This window comes from Arachis ipaensis, chromosome B10 (genome assembly GCF_059453495.1).
Source record: "Arachis ipaensis isolate K30076 ecotype BB chromosome B10, ASM5945349v1, whole genome shotgun sequence".
Classification (NCBI taxonomy): domain Eukaryota; kingdom Viridiplantae; phylum Streptophyta; class Magnoliopsida; order Fabales; family Fabaceae; genus Arachis; species Arachis ipaensis.
The window spans coordinates 132,333,748-132,356,322 of record NC_142435.1 but is presented as its reverse complement, the minus strand read 5'-3'; the positions used below and the strand labels follow the sequence as shown (position 1 = coordinate 132,356,322).

General features: G+C 35.8%; 1 protein-coding gene and 1 non-coding gene across 2 annotated transcripts; one reads left to right on the top strand and one right to left on the bottom strand.

Moving 5' to 3' along the window:
* The first annotated feature begins 3,304 nt into the window (after window positions 1-3,304).
* On the top strand, window positions 3,305-6,152 carry LOC107621066 (sugar transport protein 10-like). Its single transcript, XM_016323111.3, has 3 exons — window positions 3,305-3,766; window positions 4,001-4,624; window positions 5,700-6,152. The coding sequence occupies exons 1-3, from the start codon at window positions 3,305-3,307 to the stop codon at window positions 6,150-6,152; spliced, it is 1,539 nt and encodes a 512-aa protein (XP_016178597.1).
* Window positions 6,153-13,506: 7,354 nt separating this feature from the next.
* Window positions 13,507-13,614, bottom strand: LOC148581761 (small nucleolar RNA R71). Its single transcript, XR_015895925.1, has one exon. It is a non-coding gene; the product is annotated as a small nucleolar RNA R71 (small nucleolar RNA).
* Between the last annotated feature and the right edge of the window lie 8,961 nt (window positions 13,615-22,575).

Genomic DNA, 22,575 nt, shown 5'->3' with positions numbered 1-22,575 from the left:
TGAAACCAATGAGAGGAGTTCTTAGCTTGAGACACAATACTGGAAACATTATTAACCAAGTCAATATTATTAGAATGTGCAATAAGAGCCTTAGGCTTAAAGACATCAGATTTAGAACGAGTTACCATATCACTAACCTTGGAAGCTGGATTTCAAAATAAAAATTGGTATCGGTGCAAAATCTATAATAACTTCTTCAAAAGGTGATTAATTAATAAATGATGAAGCATTGTTAGTTGGAGGAGTAGAACCTGTATTGGAGTTAGTAAACATAGTTGATGTAGTTGGAGCTTTACTTGGGATACAAAGTAACTGTGATGTACCAAAATTTAAAATAGGAATCTAAGGTAACATCTTATGCTTATAAAAAAAGGTTAGTGATGAATCAGAGACAACATTCTTATGAAAAAATAGGGAAAATAAAAATTTTTTTATAAAAAAAAAAATTACGCCCAATAACAACTTTACCATCTTATTTTAAACATTTACACCCTTTTGAAAAAAGAGCATAACCAAGAAAGTTGCATTTTTTAGACCTATAGTCTAATTTATATTTATTAAAAGGCATTAAGTTTAATTTGGATAACAAGCACACCCAAAAAACTTCAAAATAGAATCATCTGGAGACTTAGAATGACGAATCTCAAAGGGGTGATTTCATATTAAGGATCTTGGTGGACAATCTATTGATAAGAAAAGTAGCAGCAAGAAAGACATCCTCCCAGTATTCTATTGGCAAATGTGCAGCAGCAAGAAATGTAAATCCATTTCATAGATATGTCTATACTTCTTCTCTAATCTCTACAACATCTTGTTTATGGTAAGTATAAGGACATGACAATCTATGAATGATGCCATTGGTATTAAGAAAGGTTTTGAATTCATTTGATAAGAACTCTTTAGCATTATCTGTTTGAATAGATTTAAGAATTTGACCTGTCTGAGTTTCCATCATAGATTTATATTATTGTAAAATTGTAAACACTTGAGACTTGGTAGCTAATAAGTAAACACATGCGTATCTAGTGAAGGTATCCACAATACTCAAGTAATAAGATTATCAGAATGAGATATAGAAGGAACAGACCCCAAATATCCAAGAAAACTAATTGTAAGGGTGCAGTATAAGTGGTTTCAGAAAAAGAAAAAGGTAAGGTGTGCATTTTTTCTTTACAACATGTTTCACAAACAAAAGATGTTGAATCAACTTTATTAGAAAATGGAAGATTACACTGTTTAAGAACAGTTTTAATAATAATTGGAGATTAAGTGTTTATGCCATAACTCCAAATTTGTCCTACAAGTAGCTAAAAAGGCATGAAAATCTGAATTATTATTACATGATTTTGGAATACAAACTTGATCAAACACATATAACCCATGTTTAAGTTGTCCCTGAAGGAGCACTTGTTTAGTATCTTGTGATTTAACTACACAATGAAATTGATAAAATTTAAAGAAGACATTATTGTCCAAATAAAATCTTAAACACTAATTAAATTTTTAACTATTTGAGAAATATGAAACAGATTCTTTAAAATGAAAACATGATTGTTAGATGAATTCTTAATATATGAATAACTAGATTTAGAGATAAGCAAACCTGAATCATTGACTATGTATAATTGATCAAGTCTTGTGTATTCTAAGGCTGAAATCAAACTTGATGTATCATTAGTGAGGTGGTGAGAGATACCAAAATATGGATACCAAGACATATCTGAATTTTGAGAAGAAGATGTAAGAAATGATTATGGTTGATGAAATGAGGTTGGTAGAGGAGGTGGTTGATTGATAGTTGGAGAGGAGGTTCAGGAATTTGTCGTAGAAGCTCCCTGGTAACTATGATCATATCAAAAGAAGCATTGAAGGGCCGTGTGTCCAATAACTTGACAAATCTACCGATTATTGATTTTTTAAGAGACTCTGCCTTCATGAGAGAATCTGCTACTTCTAACATGCCTTCTACCTTCATAAGGACGATTGAAATTTTCTGGATTTGGAAAATTAGTTTGAGTAAGATTTGTTTGAACCGTTATTAAAGAATTCTGTTTGAATTTTTCAATGGTAGCTTCATGGGATAGTAAGAGTTTTTTAATCTCACCTGTGCTAAACAATTCAGGTTTAGCTTGGATAAGGGTGATGCAGCTAGAAAACTCTTCTGGCAAGCCTTCACAAATAGCCTCAATATAATCTCCATTGCTAAGCTAAAAATCAATTGCTATTAATGAATTTGTAATTTTTTATTTTTATTTTTGACAAATACTCAATTATGATAAGGTTCTTTTTCTTGGTCATCTTCAATTGATTCCTTGATTGCTTGGTCTTTATTTTAGGTGATTCTGCATAATAGTTGTGAAGTTTTTGCCAAATTTTTCCAAAGCTAAAAAATAATATAATGGATAATTCGATTCTTGAAAGAAGAATCTACATATGCTAAGAACCAAGAATACAGATTATAGTCTTGTTATATTTATTTTGAATATATTAAAGAAATCTTATCAACAGCCTTTGTTTCTTTAAATTTAAATTTAGCAGGTATTTTTTCTTTAACTATATGTGATCTTTTAGATTCTCTCCCTTGATTGTGAAGAGTGCTAGTTGTTATCAAAAAACAAAATTTGTTTCTTCTATGCTTATCTAAGATAGTTAGGAACAAAAAAATTTTTTTGATTTGCTGAATTCACAAGTAAAATCATAGATCAAATCAATGGTCTAAATACTTTGTGGAGATTATGAAAGATGAGAGAATTAAAAATGATTGGAAGATGGAGAGAGCATAAAATAGTTTTTAAGATGAGTAATATTGATATGAAAATGTTATTAAACTAGTATGTTTGTATACCCTAAAGAGTTTATATTTATAGTGATAGCATGTACTATATGAGTTTATTGGTGTCTATATTCTCTATATTTATGGAATCTAAATCTTATTCCAATTTAATTAGTTTACAAACCTAAATAAATATTAAAGGCAATCCTCTACTAGCTACTACTATTATCATTATTATTTGTGACTTAGCTTTATCTTTTATGATTCTAAGATTAGTAAATGCATATATAAAAAAGAAAAATAATTTTTTATATATCATTTTTTACTATACTTTTTTTTTATGTTTTTTTAATATAAAAATAAATATTTTATTATTTTATATTATCCGATTTCTTATCAACCACTCTTAATACTAAAAATAAAACACATCCTAGGCAGAAGTGGTGCATATAAGTTTCCTCCTTGGGAAAGGGACGTTAAGAATTAACATGCATGGAATGTATGTAAAGAAAGACACACAGAGTTCAAAATATGGCAGGAGGTGTTGTCGCAACAGGAGGTGGAACCCACCACGAAGGAAAGATCACATTATTCGTCATAGTCACATGCATTGTTGCCGCCATGGGAGGCTTACTCTTTGGCTATGATCTTGGCATTACAGGAGGCGTGACTTCCATGGACCAATTTTTACTCAAATTCTTTCCCAATGTTTACATCCAAATGAAAGACCAATCCGGTGTTCATCATCAGAGTCAATACTGCAAATTCGACAATCCATTGCTCACATTGTTCACATCTTCTTTATATCTCGCGGCATTGGTTGCTTCTTTCTTTGCTTCCTCCATAACAAGAATCATGGGCCGCAAGATTTCTATGTTTATCGGCGGAATCTTCTTTCTTATCGGCTCCTTGTTAGACGCTTTCGCCGTCAACGTTGCCATGCTTATCATCGGTCGTTTGTTGCTTGGTTTTGGTGTCGGATTTTGTAATCAGGTAAAATCATAGTTACATGAATTCACTAATCAGGTAGCGTATTGCATGCAAATTCGCTTATATTGCATACTAATTCATTTGTAGAATATCATATGTATATTTTTCACATATGATATAGTGCATATCTATTTTCGTATGGAAACATATTACGTTCTATATAACTATGGATAAAATTATTATCATTTATCATCTAATTAATGCGTAAAGTTTTTTTTTTTTTGAACAAACAAACAGTCTGTTCCGTTGTACTTATCCGAAATGGCGCCTCCGAAGATTAGAGGCGCACTTAACATCGGATTTCAATTGATGATCACAATCGGAATCTTAATCGCGAATCTCATCAACTACAAGCTTGCCAAGATTAAGAATGGATGGAGATTTTCCTTGGGAATAGGGGCAGTTCCGGCAATTATTTTGTGTTTGGGAGCAATTTTCTTAGATGACACGCCAAACTCCATGATCGAAAGAGGTAAACAAGAAAAAGCTAGAAAAATGTTGCAACGAATTCGTGGCATTGATAATGTGGATGAGGAGTTTCAAGAACTTGTGAATGCAAGTGAGGAAGCGAAAAAAGTGGATAATGCATGGAAGAATATTATAGAAGCAAAATATAGGCCTCAACTTGTTTTTTGTTCGTTGATTCCATTCTTTCAACAATTCACTGGGATCAATGTGATTATGTTCTACGCGCCCGTTCTTTTCCAAACTTTAGGGTTTGGGAGTAATGCTTCTCTTATGTCTGCTGTCATCACCGGTGGAGTCAATGTTGTTGCCACCATTATTTCTATATTTTCTGTCGATAGATTTGGAAGAAGAATTTTGTTTCTTGAAGGTGGCATCCAAATGTTACTTTGCCAGGTAAAAGTTAGTTACAACATGCATGCTTCAATTTATCATCAATTTATCAATTATCATATATAAACTAGCATTTGTATTGGTGAAAGTTCAGAATATATGTCATCCAATCTATCCAAGAATAAATAGAATTAACTAAATTTAATTTGCACTTATGAAAATTGAGTAAATTATTATTTTTACTTATAAAAGTTCTTAATACTGAGAAATCTTTCATTAATAAATTTACTTGTAAAAAACTATCATTTTTATCACATAGATTATTTTTTATAGATACAAAATTAATTCTTTTATTTATGAATAAATTTGATACTATTATGATTTTTTATGAGTATAAATAAAAGTTTACTGATCATTCATTATTACTATATTCTTTCCATGGATAAATTTGGAAGAAGATTTTTGTTTCTTATTTGTCAGGTGAAAATTAAGAATGGATTCTGTTAATTGATTTTTCTACTTGATCTTATAAAGTGTGATGTATCATATACAAGACTTTCTCTTGTATGTTTTCATTTGTCACTTAAATCTTGTATCAACTTTGCTATTTGTATATCAAACATTAGTCGCTCAGTCATTTATATATGTGTGTGCATGTGTTGAAATACAAAATATATATTTATATATAAATACATAATTTAGTGGTTAATTTTTAGTTCATACATAATATTTTTTATATCTTGTATAGTATATGTAATTAAATTTTACAAAGTTAATTAAAATAAAAATTGAGATGATGTATTCAAAAAAGTTGATTATAACATACAAGTTAAGTTTTAAAATAGTCTTCTAATTAGTTGCACACACTAAAATAGTATAAAAATTTTAATTACACCAATTACTTTTTAAAATTGACAAAAATGTACTACATTAATGTTTAACGATGTAATGAGTCACTTATGAAAAAGAAAAGACTAATGTAATGCACTTTTATCGATGTTAACAACTTAATTGATATAATTGAGATTTGATGAACTATTTTAGGGCAATCTGAGAAATCATTTGGGGATTGAATAACTCAATACATTACTACATAATTAATTTAGAAAATAAGTGAGAATGATTGTTTAATTTGCAGATTGCGGTTGGAGCTATGATCGCTAAGGAGTTTGGGGTGAGTGGTGTAGGTTCATTTAGCAATGGAGAAGTGAACCTTCTTTTGTTCTTTATATGTGCATACGTGGCATCATTTGCATGGTCATGGGGTCCACTTGGATGGTTGGTTCCCAGTGAAATATGCTCTCTTGAAATAAGATCCGCAGGACAAGCCATCAATGTTTCGGTTAACATGCTCTTCACTTTTATCATAGGCCAAGTTTTTCTCATGATGCTTTGTCACTTGAAATTCGGTCTTTTCTTCTTTTTTGGTGGTTTTGTAGTTATCATGACTATTTTTATTGCCTTCTTCCTTCCTGAGACAAAGAATGTCCCAATTGAAGAAATGAATAGTGTGTGGAGATCACATTGGTTTTGGGCCAGATTCATTCCTCAAGACATGGTTAATAGCCATGCTCATCTTGAGGATCTTTAGTTTAATTTCTTTCATTTAATTAGATTGGTTTTTGTATTATCTTTTGTTGCTACAAATAACTATATATCATTTAGTACAATTCACAATATTTAGCACATGTTTTTGCTACTTCTCTTCTAATCTTAATTATAGTATATAATAGTTTAATAAGACCAAAATTATTTATTGAAAATTAAAATAGTAATTAATTTTAAATGATATATTAAACTTCAAATATTTATTTTATATCATGTTAATTTATTGAGTAATAAAACAAATGGATCTTTGGAAAATTTTGCAATAAACATATAAGTTTATTTGTAAGGATGAAAAAATTACCAAATAAATAAAAAAATATATCAGAAATTTAATTTTGCGATAAAGTTATATGTTCATTAAAAAAAAAAAGAAGAAAATATCAAATAAATTTAAAAAAAATTAACATTGAACCTTTATCCTTCCCCCACTGTTTAGATGGACGAGAGCTACTCTTATTTATCTAAAAAAAATATTGGAGTTTTATAATTGTTTCAAAGAATGAAATGAACTTAAGGACGACCAAAAGAAAGATCAAATAATGTGTTTGTTATTGCTATTTTTTTTAGAAAGCTTCGCATTATAATTTTTCAAGAATTTATTTTATTTATTTTATTATTTTAGAAACTTATAATAAGTCCATTATAAAAAATTTTTAGAGACCTATTTGTTATATATTGTTCTCATTTATTATTTTGATTAGTGTCTATAAAAATAGTTTTAGAATTTTATTTCTAAATTTTTTAATTTTATTAATTTATTGTTTAAGTATTAATAAAAAACAATTAATTTTGTTGGTCATATATATAATATTGCTCCTATCAAAATATTTAGTAGTTCCAAATTTAATGTAAGTTATCTCAAAAAAGTTTTACAAGAAAGTGCTTGTATGGTGTTTTTTTAAAAGAATTTTATTAATGATAATGGTTAATAATTTTGAATTACCTATGAACTTAGTATTGCGTGTGTTTTTTAATGGAGATATAAAGTTTGATCAATCATGATGTAAAGGAAATGTGATGTGATGAGGAAAATGGTACAAACTATTTCATTATTATTAATTTTTAATCTTATGTAGCAGATTTCGGTGATTTCAAAGTTTCACAAATTTTTTAAAACGTAGTTTAGTTTGCAGCGGTTTTAAACTGTCATAAATTTATTTTTTATATGAAAAATTGCCACAATTAATTTTGTCATTTTGCAATGGTTACTCCAACGATGAAAATCGCTGCTAATCGTATGGCCAGAAAACAGGGACAGTGGTTGCTACGTGTCGTCCAACCATATTGTAACGGTTAAAATCGTTACTAAACTTTAAAAAATGGCCACAAATCTCCCGTGCATGTTTATTTAGTGATATATACTAGTGCGATCCGATATCACTTCCAACATTAAGAAATGGCATCAATTTTTTTTTATTTAAAAGAAACATATAAACCAACCAAGAATAGACTTTCTTTAGCTCCATAAATATATACCTCATGCAATGGATATGTCACCAATATGAATTGTACTCCATTATCTTGGAATCAAAATGAGTCTAATAATTTTGATGTCATATGCATGCCTTATATAAGTAAACAATAATTATTTTTGTTAACCTAATATTTTACTAGATGTTATATGTATATATTAATAATATATTAAAATTATATTTATAATAATTCATTAGACCATAATCTCTATTTTTTTTTCTTTTGTTTTGGCTTATCTTTTTTTAATCTTTAAAGGGGGTGTATATATATATCTATATATATATATATATATATATATATATACAAAATAAGCATCAATTTAAGTATACAAATAGTAATACTCTTTACAAAAGGATAATATCCGGATGATAAGAGTGATAACAACTAGATCACTCAATTCACTTTTTTTACATGGTATCTAGAGCTCAGTAATGATCCATAACAGAGATTATACCACTACCCACAAATACTTCTTCACAAAAAAAAAAAAAAAAAAAATCTATACCAGTTCTTGATAATGAACTCAACAAGAATAACTTTTGTAGTTGGCAAAAATTAACATTACACACAATTGGAGCAAATGGTTTGGAAGATCATCTCATTCAAACAAAAAGTCCTCCACAATTCAGTACTGAGCTAGAAAGAACTGCTGGCACAGAATTAGAAAAGTACAAGGAATGAAAGTCTCGAACAATACCTTATAGTTTGGTTACTTACATCCATGGATGAGCCTCTCAAGAATCAGATGCTTAATTGTAATTTTGCCTATCAAGTGTGGGAGAAGATTCAAGAATTCTTTTCGAAATCTTCAAAGGCTTAAATCAAACATATCAAATCTTAGCTCAAGATGATCAAGAAAGAAGGTCTTTCAGTAGCAGATTATCTTAGTAAAATTCAAACACTACAAGAAAAAAGGTCAGTCGCCACACTTTTTTCTTGCCACGCTTAAAAGCATGGCCAAAAGGGGTCAACGGCCACGTTTTTATGAGGGTGGTGATTGATTAGAGATTTGGCCACACTTTTTCTTGCCACACTTCAAAAGCGTGGCCGAAAGGGTCAACAGTCACGCTTTTATGAGGTGATGATTTATTAGTGATTAGGCTACGCTTTTGAACAACAGACATGCTTTTAAAGCATGGCAAAATATTGTTGTTATCATCACGTTTTTGAAGCGTGCCCGTTTCACTTAACTCTTTTGGCACCCCAAAAAGCGTGGGCACAACGTTCCCAAAAAAAAGGTTTTCCACCCCTCTTTCTTCGAAATACTGAGAGAGTTACACAATAATGCCTAACACTCTTTCCTTTCTTCGAAACACACAAAGCTAATAAAAAATCTTCGAAGAACCCTCCTCAATCACACAGAGCTCATCGCTGGCACTCGCACTCTCTCATTTGTCGCAATGCCTCCGTCGGCGCTTCCTCTTCCGGTGCTCCCACCGTCACTACTCCTTTTGTTTCCTCTATACGCTGTAAACCCCTAACCCTCCTTCAGCAGTGACTCTCTATGGCAGGGCCACCTTTGGTGCTCACTGTCTCTTGTAAAGTCTCCGTCGACACTCGCTCTGTCGGCGCTCCATCTGTCTATGCTCCAACACTGTGAACCGGCGGTGATTTTCTCTGACAATGCCTCCTTCCTCGACACTCACTCTCTCTTGTAAGCCCTCCCCTGTAGCTTACTGATGAGCGGATAATTTATACGCTTTTTGGCATTGTTTTTAGTATGTTTTTAGTAGGATCTAGTTACTTTTAGGGATGTTTTCATTAGTTTTTATGTTAAATTCACATTTCTGGACTTTACTATGAGTTTGTGTGTTTTTCTGTGATTTCAGGTATTCTCTGGCTGAAATTGAGGGACTTGAGCAGAAATCAGATTCAGAGGTTGAAGAAGGACTGCTGATGCTGTTGGATTTTGACCTCCCTGCACTCAAAGTGGATTTTCTGGAGCTACAGAACTCGAAATGGCGTGCTTCCAATTGCGTTGGAAAGTAGACATTCAGGACTTTCCAGCAATATATAATAGTCCATACTTTGGCCAAATTTAGATGACGCAAACTGGCGTTCAACGCCAGCTCTCTGCCCAAATCTGGCGTCCAGCGCCAGAAAAGGATCCAAAACCAGAGTTGAACGCCCAAACTGGCACAAATACTGGCGTTCAACTCCAAGAAGGACCTCTACACGTGCAACACTCAAGCTCAGCCCAAGCACACACCAAGTGGGCCCCGGAAGTAGATTTATGCATCAATTACTTACTCATGTAAACCCTAGTAGCTAGTTTATTATAAATAGGACCTTTTACTATTGTATTAGACATCCTGGATTGTATTATTGATCCTGTGATCACGTTTTGGGGGCTGGCCATTCGGCCATGCCTGGACCTTTCACTTATGTATTTTCAACGGTAGAGTTTCTACACTCCATAGATTAAGGTGTGGAGCTCTGCTGTTCCTCAAAGATTAATGCAAAGTACTACTGTTTTCTATTCAATTCATCTTGTTTCACTTCCAAGATATTCATTCGTACTTCAACCTGAATGTGATGAACGTGACAATCATCATCATTCCCTATGAACGCGTGCCTGACAACCACTTCCGTTCTACCTTCGACTGAATGGGTATCTCTTAGATCTCCTAACCAGAATCTTCGTGGTGTAAGCTAGAATGATGGCGGCATTCAAGAGAATCCGAAAAGTCTAAACCTTGTCTGTGGTTTTCCGAGTAGGATTCAATGAATGAATGACTGTGACGAGCTCCAAACTCGCGATTGCAGGGCGTTAGTGACAGACGCAAAAGGATAGTAAATCCTATTCCAGCATGATCGAGAACCGACAGATGAATAGCCGTGCCGTGACAGGGTGCGTTGACCATTTTCACTGAGAGGATAAGATGAAGCCATTGACAACGGTGATGCCTCCAGACGATTAGCCGTGCCGTGACAGGGCATTGGATCATTTTCCCGAGAGATGACCGAAAGTAGCCATTGACAGTGGTGATGTATCACATAAAGCCAGCCATGGAAAGGAGTAAGACTGATTGGATGAAGATAGCAGGAAAGCAGAGGTTCAGAGGAACGAAAGCATCTCCATTCGCTTATCTGAAATTCTCACCAATGAATTATATAAGTATTTCTATCCCTATTCTATTAATTATTATTCGAAAACACCATTATCAATTTATATCTGCCTAACTGAGATTTGCAAGGTGACCATAGCTTGCTTCATACCGACAATCTCCGTGGGATTCGACCCTTACTCACGTAAGGTATTACTTGGACGACCCAGTGCACTTGCTGGTTAGTTACACGGAGTTGTGAACCATGGTCTTGGCATCATGTTTTTGGCGCCATTTCCAGGGAAAGAAAGAGCAATAAATTTTACATAATTAAAGTGTAATCACGATTCCGCGTACCAAGTTTTTGGCGCCGTTGCCGGGGATTGTTCGAGTTTGGACAACTGACGGTTCATCCTGTTGCTCAGATTAGGTAATTTTCTTTTTGTTTTCTTTTCAAAAAAATTTTCAAAAATATTTCAAAATTTTCTCCTTTGTTTTCGAAAAAAAATATATAAAAATGTTTTCAAAAAAAAAAATTTAGATTCAAAATTTTTAAGAATGAATTCTAGTGTTTCATGAAGCATGTGAAGCCTGGCTGGCTGTAAAGTCATGTCTAAATTCTTTTGGACTGAGGCTTCCAACCATCAGCTGTTATACGACTGTAGGGTATGTCAGGCATGTCATGTCTGAATTACATGCTGAAGCTTGGCTGGCCATTGGCCATGTCTAGTGTTTTGGACCGGAGCTTTCATGGAAAGCTTGGCTGGCTAGTGAGCCATGTCTAATTCCTGGACTGAAGCTTTAGACTAAGAATGCAAGATTTCTGGAATTCATATTAAAAGTTTTGGAATCCTTATTTTTCTTTTTCAATTAATTTTTCGAAAAATCCAAAAAAATTAGAAAATCATAAAAATCAAAAATATTTTTTGTGTTTCTTGTTTGAGTCTTGAGTCATATCATAAGTTTGGTGTCACTTGCATATGCATCTTGCTTTTTTCGAAAATTCATGCATTCATAGTGTTCTTCATGATCTTCAAGTTGTTCTTGGTAAGTCTTCTTGTTTGATCTTGATGATTTTTTGTTTTGTGTTGTATGGTGTTTTTCATATGCATTCTTGAATTCTTAGTGCGTAAGCATTAAAGAATTCTAAGTTTAGTGTCTTGCATGTTTTCTTTGCATAAATTTTTTTTTTCAAAATTGTGTCTATGATGTTCATCTTGACATTCAAAGTGTTCTTGGTGTTCATCTTGACATTCATAGCATTCTTGCATGCATTCATTGTTTTGATCTAAAAATTTCATGCATTGCATAATTTTCATGTTTTTCATAAAAATTTCAAAAATCAAAAAAATCTTTCCCTTTTTTTTCTCTCATCAAATTCGAAAATTGAGTTGACTTTTTCAAAAAATTTTAAAAATTAAAGTTGTTTCTTATGAGTCAAATCAAATTTTCAATTTGAAAATCTTATCTCTTTCAAAATCTTTTTCAAAAATCAAATCTTTTTCAAAATTCTTAGTTATTTTCGAAAATTCTAAAAATATTTTTCAAAAATCTTTTTCTTATTTTTATATCAAACTTTCGAAAATAACAATAACAATTAATGTTTTCATTCAAAAATTTCAAGTTTGTTACTTACTTGTTAAGAAAGATTCAAACTTTGAGTTCTAGAATCATATCTTGTGATTTCTTGTGGATCAAGTCATTAATTGTGATTAAAAAAAAATCAAATCTTTTTCAAAAACTAATTTCAATTATATCTTTTCTAAAATATCTTCTTATCTTACCTTTTTCAAAAAGTTGGTTTCAAAATATCTTTTCTAACCTCCTAACTTCTTATCTTTTCAAAATTTGTTTCAACTAACTAACTAACTTTTTGTTTGTTTCTTAACTTTTTCAAAACTACCTAACTAACTCTCTCTCTCTCTAATTTTCGAAAATATCTTCCCTCTTTTTCAAAATTTCTTTTTAATTAACTAATTATTTTTATTTTTGATTTCAAAATTTTTCGAAAATTACTAACCTTTTTCAAAAACTATTTTCGAAAATCACTAACCCTTTTTCAAAAATTATTTTCGAAAATTCTCCCTCTCCCATCTTATTCTATTTATTTATTCATCTACTAACATCTCATCTCACATCTCAACCCTCCTCACAGTTGTGTTTCTTCCATTACATTACATTCTTTGTCTCCCCCTCTTCTTCTACTCACACAGGGATCCCTATACTGTGGTATAAAGGATCTCTACTATTATTATTATTTTTCTGTGCCCTCTTCTTTGTCATATGAGCAGGAGCAAGGATAAGAACATTCTTGTGGAAGCAGATCCAGAATCTGAAAGGACTCTAAAAAGGAAACTAAGAGAAGCTAAAATACAACAATCCAGAGATAACCTTTCAGAAATTTTCGAACAGGAAGAGGAGATGGCAGCCGAAAATAATAATAATGTAAGGAAGATGCTTGGTGACTTTACTGCACCTAATTCTAATTTACATGGAAGAAGCATCTCCATTCCTGCCATTGGAACAAACAACTTTGAGCTGAAACCTCAATTAGTTTCTCTGATGCAGCAGAACTGCAAGTTTCATGGACTTCCATCTGAAGATCCTTTTCAGTTCTTAACTGAATTCTTGCAGATATGTGATACTGTTAAGACTAATGGAGTAGACCCTGAAGTCTACAGGCTCATGCTTTTCCCTTTTGCTGTAAGAGACAGAGCTAGATTATGGTTGGATTCTCAACCCAAAGACAGCCTGAACTCTTGGGATAAGCTGGTCACGGCTTTCTTAGCCAAGTACTTTCCTCCTCAAAAGCTGAGCAAGCTTAGAGCTGATGTTCAAACCTTCAGACAGAAAGAAGGTGAATCCCTCTATGAAGCTTGGGAAAGATACAAACAGTTGACCAAAAAGTGTCCTTCTGACATGCTTTCAGAATGGACCATCCTGGATATATTCTATGATGGTTTATCTGAGCCATCAAAGATGTCACTGGACACTTCTGCAGGTGGATCCATTCACCTAAAGAAAACGCCTGCAGAAGCTCAAGAACTCATTGACATGGTTGCTAATAACCAGTTCATGTACACTTCTGAAAGGAATCCTGTGAGTAATGGGACGCCTATGAAGAAGGGAGTTCTTGAAGTTGATACTCTGAATGCCATATTGGCTCAAAATAAAATATTGACTCAGCAAGTCAATATGATCTCTTAGAGTCTGCATGGAATGCAAGCTGCATCCAACAGTACTCAAGAGGCTTCTTATGCAGAAGAAGCTTATGATCCTGAGAACCCTGCAATAGCAGAGGTAAATTACTTAGGTGAACCTTATGGAAACACCTATAACTCATCATGGAGAAATCATCTAAATTTCTCATGGAAGGATCAAAAGCCTCAACAAGGCTTTAATAATGGTGGAAGAAACAGGTTTAGCAATAGCAAGCCTTTTCCATCATCTACTCAGCAACAGACAGAGAACTCTGAACAAAATACTTCTAATTTAGCAAATTTAGTCTCTGATCTATCTAAGGCCACTGTAAGTTTCATGAATGAAACAAGGTCTTCCATTAGAAATCTGGAAGCACAAGTGGGCCAGCTGAGTAAAAGGATCACTGAAATCCCTCCTAGTACTCTCCCAAGCAATACAGAAGAGAATCCAAAAGGAGAGTGCAAGGCCATTGACATAAGCACCATGGCCGAACCCAAAGAAGGAGAGGAGGACGTGAATCCCAAGGAGGAAGACCTCCTGGGACGTCCAGTGATCAATAAGGAGCTTCCCTCTGAGGAACCAAAGGACTCTGAGGCTCATCTAGAGACCATAGAGATTCTATTGAACCTCCTTATGCCCTTCATGAGCTCTGATGAGTATTCCTCTTCTGAAGAGAATGAGGATGTTACTGAAGAGCAAACTGCCAAGTTTCTTGGTGCAATCATGAAGCTGAATGCCAAATTGTTTGGCATTGATACTTGGGAAGTTGAACCTCCCTTGTTCATCAATGAACTAAGTGATCTGGATCAACTGACATTGCCACAGCAGAGACAGGATCCTGGAAAGTTCATAATATCCTGTACCATAGGCACCATGATCTTTAAGGCTCTGTGTGACCTTGGTTTAGGAATAAACCTCATGCCCCTCTCTGTAATAGAGAAACTGGGAATCTATGGGGTGCAAGCTGCTAAAATCTCATTAGAGATGGCAGACAGTTCAAGAAAACAGGCTTATAGACAAGTAGAGGACGTGTTAGTAAAGGTTGAAGGCCTTTACATCCCTGCTGATTTCATAGTCCTGGATACTGGAAAGGAAAAGGATGAATCCATCATCCTAGGAAGACCTTTCCTGGCCACAGCAAGAGCTGTGATTGATGTTGACAGAGGAGAATTAGTCCTCCAAATGAATGAGGACTCCCTTGTGTTTAAAACTCAAGGATCTCTCTCTGCAACCATGGAGAGGAAGCATGAAAAGCTTCTCTCAAAACAGAGTCAACCCAAGCCCCCACAGTCAAACTCTAAGTTTGGTGTTGGGAGGCCACAACCAAACTCTAAGTTTGGTGTTGAACTCCCATATCCAAACTCTAAGTTTGGTGTTGGAGAGTTTCAACAATGCTCTGAACATCTGTAAGGCTCCATGAGAGCCCACTGTCAAGCTATTGACATTAAAGAAGCGCTTGTTGGGAGGCAACCCAATGTTTATTTATCTAATTTTTATTTTCATTGTTTTTCATGTCTTTATAGGTTCATGATCATGTGGAGTCACAAAATAAATATAAAAATTGAAAACAGAATCAAAAACAGCAGAAGAAAAATCACACCCTGGAGGAGCATCTCTCTGGCGTTCAGCGCCAGAACAGAGCATGGTTCTGGCGCTGAACGCCCAAAATGGGCAGCTTCTGGGTGCTGAACACCAGAACAGGCATGGTTCTGGCGTTCAACGCCAGAAATGGCACACAAATGGGCGTTGAACGCCCAAAATGGCCACCAACCTGGCGCTGAACGCCCAGAGTTGTGTGCAAAGGCATTTTTACATGCCTAATGGGTGCAGGGATGTAAATCCTTGAACACCTCAGGATCTGTGGACCCCACAGGATCCACTCAGGATCTGTGGACCCCACAAGATCCACTCAGGATCTGTGGACCCCACAGGATCCCCACCTACCTCCACTCACTTCTTCTCACCACTTTCTTTCACACAACCCCATAAATACTCTTCCCCAAAAACCCTTCACCAATCACCTCAAACTCTCTTCCCCATCACCTCTTCACCACTCACATCCATCCACTCTTCCCTATAAACATACCTCATAAACTCCACCTACCTTCAAAATTCAAAACCAATTTCCCACCCAAACCCACCCATATGGCCGAAACCTTTCCCCCCTCCCTTCCCTATATAAAGCCCTCCATTCTTCCTCAAATTCACACAACACACCCCTCTATACCCTTCTTGGCCGAAACACTCCCCACTCTCCCTCTCCTCCATTTCTTCTTCTTCTTCATCTATTCTTTCTTTTATTGCTCGAGGGCGAGCAAAATTCTAAGTTTGGTGTGGTAAAAGCATAAGCTTTTTGTTTTTCCATTACCATTGATGGCACCTAAGACCGGAGAATCCTCTAGAAAGGGGAAAGGGAAGATAAAAGCTTCCACCTCCGAGTCATGGGAGATGGAAAGGTTCATCTCCAAAGCCCATCAAGACCACTTCTATGATGTTGTGGCCAAGAAGAAGGTGATCCCTGAGGTCCCTTTCAAACTCAAAAGAAATGAGTATCCGGAGATCCGACGTGAAATTCAAAGAAGAGGTTGGGAAGTTCTAACAAATCCCATCCAACAAGTCGGCATCCTAATGGTTCAAGAGTTCTATGCCAATGCATGGATCACCAAGAACCATGATCAAAGTAAGAACCCGGATCCAAAGAACTATGTTACAATGGTTCGGGGGAAATACTTAGATTTTAGTCCGGAGAATGTGAGGTTGGCGTTTAACTTGCCCATGATGCAAGGAGATGAACGCCCCTACACTAGAAGGGTCAACTTTAATCAAAGGTTGGACCAAGTCCTTATGGACATATGCGTGGAAGGAGCTCAATGGAAGATTGACTCCAAAGGCAAGCCGGTTCAACTAAGAAGATTGGACCTCAAGCCTGTAGCTAGAGGATGGTTGGAGTTCATTCAATGCTCAATCATTCCCACTAGCAACCGGTCTAAAGTTACTATAGACCGGGCCATCATGATCCATAGCATCATGATTGGAGAAGAGGTAGAAGTTCATGAGATTATACCTCAAGAACTCTACAAGGTGGCTGACAAGTCCTCCACTATGGCAAGGTTAGCCTTTCCTCACCTCATTTGCCACCTATGCAATTTGGCTGGGATTGACATAGAGGAAGATATCCTCATTAAAGAAGACAAGCCCATCACTAAGAAGAAGATGGAGCAAGCAAGAGAGCCCATTCATGGAGCTCAAGAGGCGTATGAAGCTCATCACCATGAGATCCCAGAGATGCCTCAAATGCACTTTCCTCCAGAAAACTATTGGGAGAAAATCAACACCTCCCTAGGAGAATTGAGTTCCAATATGGGACAACTAAGGGTGGAACATCAAGAGCACTCCATCATGCTTCATGAAATAAGAGAAGATCAAAAAGCAATGAGGGAGGAGCAACAAAGACAAGGAAGAGACATAGAAGAGCTCAAGGACATCATTGGTTCCTCAAGAAGGAAACGCCACCATCACTAAGGTGGATTCATTCCTTGTTCTTATTTCTTCTGTTTTTCGTTTTCTATGTTATGTGCTTATCTATGTTTGTGTCTTCATTACATGATCATTAGTAGTTAGTAACTTTGTCTTAAAGTTATGAATGTCCTATGAATTCATCACCTCTCTTAAATGAAAAATGTTTTAATTCAAAAGAACAAGAAGTACATGAGTTTCGAATTTATCCTTGAACTTAGCTTAATTATATTGATGTGGTGACAATGCTTCTTGTTTTTTGAATGTATGCTTGAACAGTGCATATGTCTTTTGAAGTTGTTGTTTAAGAATGTTAAATACGTTAGCTCTTGAAAGAATGATGACTAGGAGACATGTTATTTGATAATCTGAAAAATCATAAAAATGATTCTTGAAGCAAGAAAAAGCAGCAAAGAACAAAGCTTGCAGAAAAAAAAATATAGGCAAAAAAAAATAGAAAAGAAAAAGCAAGCAGAAAAAGCCAAAAGCTCTTAAAACTAAGAGGCAAGAGCAAAAAGCCAATAACCCTTAAAACCAAAAGGCAAGGGCAAATAAAAAGGATCCCAAGGATTTGAGCATCAGTGGATAGGAGGGCCTAAAGGAATAAAATCCTGGCCTAAGCGGCTAAACCAAGCTGTCCCTAACCATGTGCTTGTGGCGTGTAGGTATCAAGTGAAAACTTGAGACTGAGCGGTTAAAGTCAAGGTCCAAAGCAAAAAAAGAGTGTGCTTAAGAACCCTGGACACCTCTAATTGGGGACTTTAGCAAAGCTGAGTCACAATCTGAAAAGGTTCACCCAATTATGTGTCTGTGGCATTTATGTATCCGGTGGTAATACTGGAAAACAAAGTGCTTAGGGCCACGGCCAAGACTCATAAAGAAGTTGTGTTCAAGAATCATCATACTGAACTAGGAGAATCAATAACACTATCTGAACTCTGAGTTCCTATAGAAGCCAATCATTCTGAACTTCAATGGATAAAGTGAGATGCCAAAACTATTCAAGAGGCAAAAAGCTACAAGTCCCGCTCATCTGATTGGAGCTATGTTTCATTGATAGTTTGGAATTTATAGTATATTCTCTTCTTTTTATCCTATTTGATTTTTAGTTGCTTGGGGACAAGCAACAATTTAAGTTTGGTGTTGTGATGAGCGGATAATTTATACGTTTTTTGGCATTGTTTTTAGTATGTTTTTAGTAGGATCTAGTTACTTTTAGGGATGTTTTCATTAGTTTTTATGTTAAATTCACATTTCTGGACTTTACTATGAGTTTGTGTGTTTTTCTGTGATTTCAGGTATTTTCTGGCTGAAATTGAGGGACTTGAGCAGAAATCAGATTCAGAGGTTGAAGAAGGACTGCTGATGCTGTTGGATTCTGACCTCCCTGCACTCAAAGTGGATTTTCTGGAGCTACCGAACTCGAAATTGCGTGCTTCCAATTGCGTTGGAAAGTAGACATCCAGGGCTTTCCAGCAATATATAATAGTCCATACTTTGGCTAAGTTTAGATGATACAAACTGGCATTCAACGCCAGCTCTCTGCCCAAATCTGGCGTCCAGCGCCAGAAAAGGATCCAAAACCAGAGTTGAACGCCCAAACTGGCACAAATACTGGCGTTCAACTCCAAGAAGAACCTCTACATGTGCAACACTCAAGCTCAGCCCAAGCACACACCAAGTGGGCCCCGGAAGTGGATTTATGCATCAATTACTTACTCATGTAAACCCTAGTAGCTAGTTTATTATAAATAGGACCTTTTACTATTGTATTAGACATCCTGGATTGTATTATTGATCCTGTGATCACGTTTTAGGGGCTGGCCATTCGGCCATGCCTGGACCTTTCACTTATGTATTTTCAATGGTAGAGTTTCTACACTCCATAGATTAAGGTGTGGAGCTCTGCTGTTCCTCAAAGATTAATGCAAAGTACTACTATTTTCTATTCAATTCATCTTGTTTCACTTCCAAGATATTCATTCGTACTTCAACCTGAATGTGATGAACGTGACAATCATCATCATTCCCTATGAATGCGTGCCTGACAACCACTTCCGTTCTACCTTCGACTGAATGAGTATCTCTTAGATCTCCTAACCAGAATCTTCGTGGTGTAAGCTAGAATGATGGCGGCATTCAAGAGAATCCGGAAAGTCTAAACCTTGTCTGTGGTATTCCGAGTAGGATTCAATGAATGAATGACTGTGACGAGCTCCAAACTCGCGATTGTAGGGCGTTAGTGACAGACGCAAAAGGATAGTAAATCCTATTCCAGCATGATCGAGAACCAACAGATGAATAGCCGTGCCGTGACAGGGTGCGTTGACCATTTTCACTGAGAGGATAAGATGAAGCCATTGACAACGGTGATGCCTCCAGACGATTAGCCGTGCCGTGACAGGGCATTGGATCATTTTCCCGAGAGATGACCGAAAGTAGCCATTGACAGTGGTGATGTATCACATAAAGCCAGCCATGGAAAGGAGTAAGACTGATTGGATGAAGATAGCAGGAAAGCAGAGGTTCAGAGGAACGAAAGCATCTCCATTCGCTTATCTGAAATTCTCACCAATGAATTACATACGTATTTCTATCCCTATTCTATTAATTATTATTCGAAAACACCATTATCAATTTATATCTGCCTAACTGAGATTTGCAAGGTGACCATAGCTTGCTTCATACCGACAATCTCTGTGGGATTCGACCCTTACTCACGTAAGGTATTACTTGGACGACCCAGTGCACTTGCTGGTTAGTTACACGGAGTTGTGAACCATGGTCTTGGCATCATGTTTTTGGCGCCATTTCCAGGGAAAGAAAGAGCAATAAATTTTACATAATTAAAGTGTAATCACGATTCCGCGTACCACTTACTCTCTCATCAAATATCGAGAACTGCTACCCCTGTGGAGCATTTTCGGCATGCATTAGAAAAGGTTTGTTGTTCTAGCTAATTTTTTTTTTAATTCATTTTGTGAGTTGTCACAAAATTAAATAATTTGTTATTGATTGTTGTTGTAATTCAAAATACTGTTATGGATATTTGTCACTCTGTTATGGATATTTGTCATTATGCTGAATTTGTTTGTTGTTGTTATTATTTTACTTGCCATAGTTAATTTCAATTTATTTATTCATTAAAGACTTTATTTTTAGAAATTATTTTATTAAAAGTAATAAATCAAATTTTGACAATTAAATTAAAAATTTTACTTAATTTTATAATTATTGAATAATTTTTTATATTTAAATTATACAGCTTAACAGTTGTAAAAGAATAAGAATTTTATACAATTTAGTTAAATAATTGAGATTTTAGAATTTAATACTTTAATTTTATAAACAAAGAAAATTAATTATATTATTTTTAATTTTAAATTAAAATATTTGATTAAAAGTCAATTAGTAAATTAATAATCAAATAATATTTTCAAAATCATTTTAATAGATTAAATTAGGTTTTTAATTAATACTCTGTACCCCTAATTTTATTAAAATTACATAAACTACCCTAATCCTAACCTTCTACCCCCACCACATTTCCCTTACCCAAACCTAACACATAATTGCTTCAGGAAACAAGAAAAGAAAAAGAGAAAGAAATGAAAGAAAGGGAAGAACGGAGAGGGAGACATGGAAACGGGGAAGAAAGAAAGAAAGAAGAAAGGGGGGAGTCCAAAGGAGAAGGGAAAAGGGAAGGCGGCGCTGGTGGGCGTCATTGCCACCGTCGCCGCACTGTGTCACCGGCAAGAAGCAAAGCCAGACGAAAGAGAAAGATCGACGGAGGAGAGGAAGAAGGGCGTCAACGCTGTCGCAGAGAGGGAGAAGTGAGAAGCTGCCGAACTCCGCTGGTGCCACGAAGCCATTGGTGTCGTGCTCCGTCGTTGTCGCCTCAGACTGTCGCTATCACCGTCGCACCGCTCCTGCCGAGCCGCCGCCGAGTCGGGAGATTGAGGCAGAGAATGAATGACATAGAGAAAGGGAGAAGCGCGACAGATGAGAGGGATGGGAGCGTTCCCGTTACCATTTTCTCACCTATTCGCCGCCACTAGGGTTTAACGCCACCACGCTGCCTTAGAGACGCTGCCATCGCTGAGAGTCCTTCGCAAGAGAAAGGGAGATGACGAGAGAGGATGAAGTGGGTCCTTTGCTGCTGCCTGACCGTCACTGAGTTGTAAGCTATTGTTAGAAGCATTGGTGGAGATTTTGCCGCTGCCAGAACCACCGTGGAGGTTGTTAGGACTGCTGCTTGTGTGGCTACGTCGTGGTGGTTGTAGCTGCCGTCACAGTCATCGCCCGAATGCCCTGGAATTTCTATTGTCTTTCCCCAATTCAAGTTCAGTGTCACTACCCTAGTCTAGCCTTTTTCCTTGATTCTGTTTCACTTTTACACGCTAACCTGCCTTGGTTTCATTTATCTATTTGTTCTGGTTTTAATTCCATTTTAGTTTCGGTGTTGTCTTGAACTTTCAGTGTTGTTTCTGCATTTGATTTCATCAAATTCGAATCCTGCTGCAACCATTGTCATTACAATAACAACAACAAAGCCTTGTCTCACTAAGTGGGGTCGGCTACATGAATCAAATAACGCCATTGTGCTCTGTCATGTATCATGTTAACAGAGAGACCGTTTACATGTAGATCTCGTTTGACCACCTCATGGATGGTCTTCTTAGGTCTTCCTCTGCCTTTTGCCCCTTGTCCATCTTCCATCTCATCCACTCTCCTGATTGGATGTTCTATCGGTCTTCTTATCACATGTCCAAACCACCTGAGATGCGATTCAACCATCTTTTCCACAATGGGTGCTACTCCAACTCTCTCCCTTATATCTTCGTTCCTTATTTTATCCAATCGCGTATGACCACTCATCCATCTCAACATCTTCATCTTTGCCACACTCAGCTTATCCTTGTGCTCCCCTTTAGCCACCCAACACTCCGTACCATAAAGCATAGCCGGTCTTATAGCGGTGCAATAGAATTTACCTTTAAGTTTTAAAGGCACTTTTTTGTCGCATATAAAATCAGATGCACTCCACCATTTTGACCAACCTGCTTGGATCCTATGATTTACATCCTGTTCAATTTCTCCATTATCCTGTATGATGCACTCAAGATACTTAAAACTTTTAACTTTTCGTAGGATATTTTCTCCAATCTT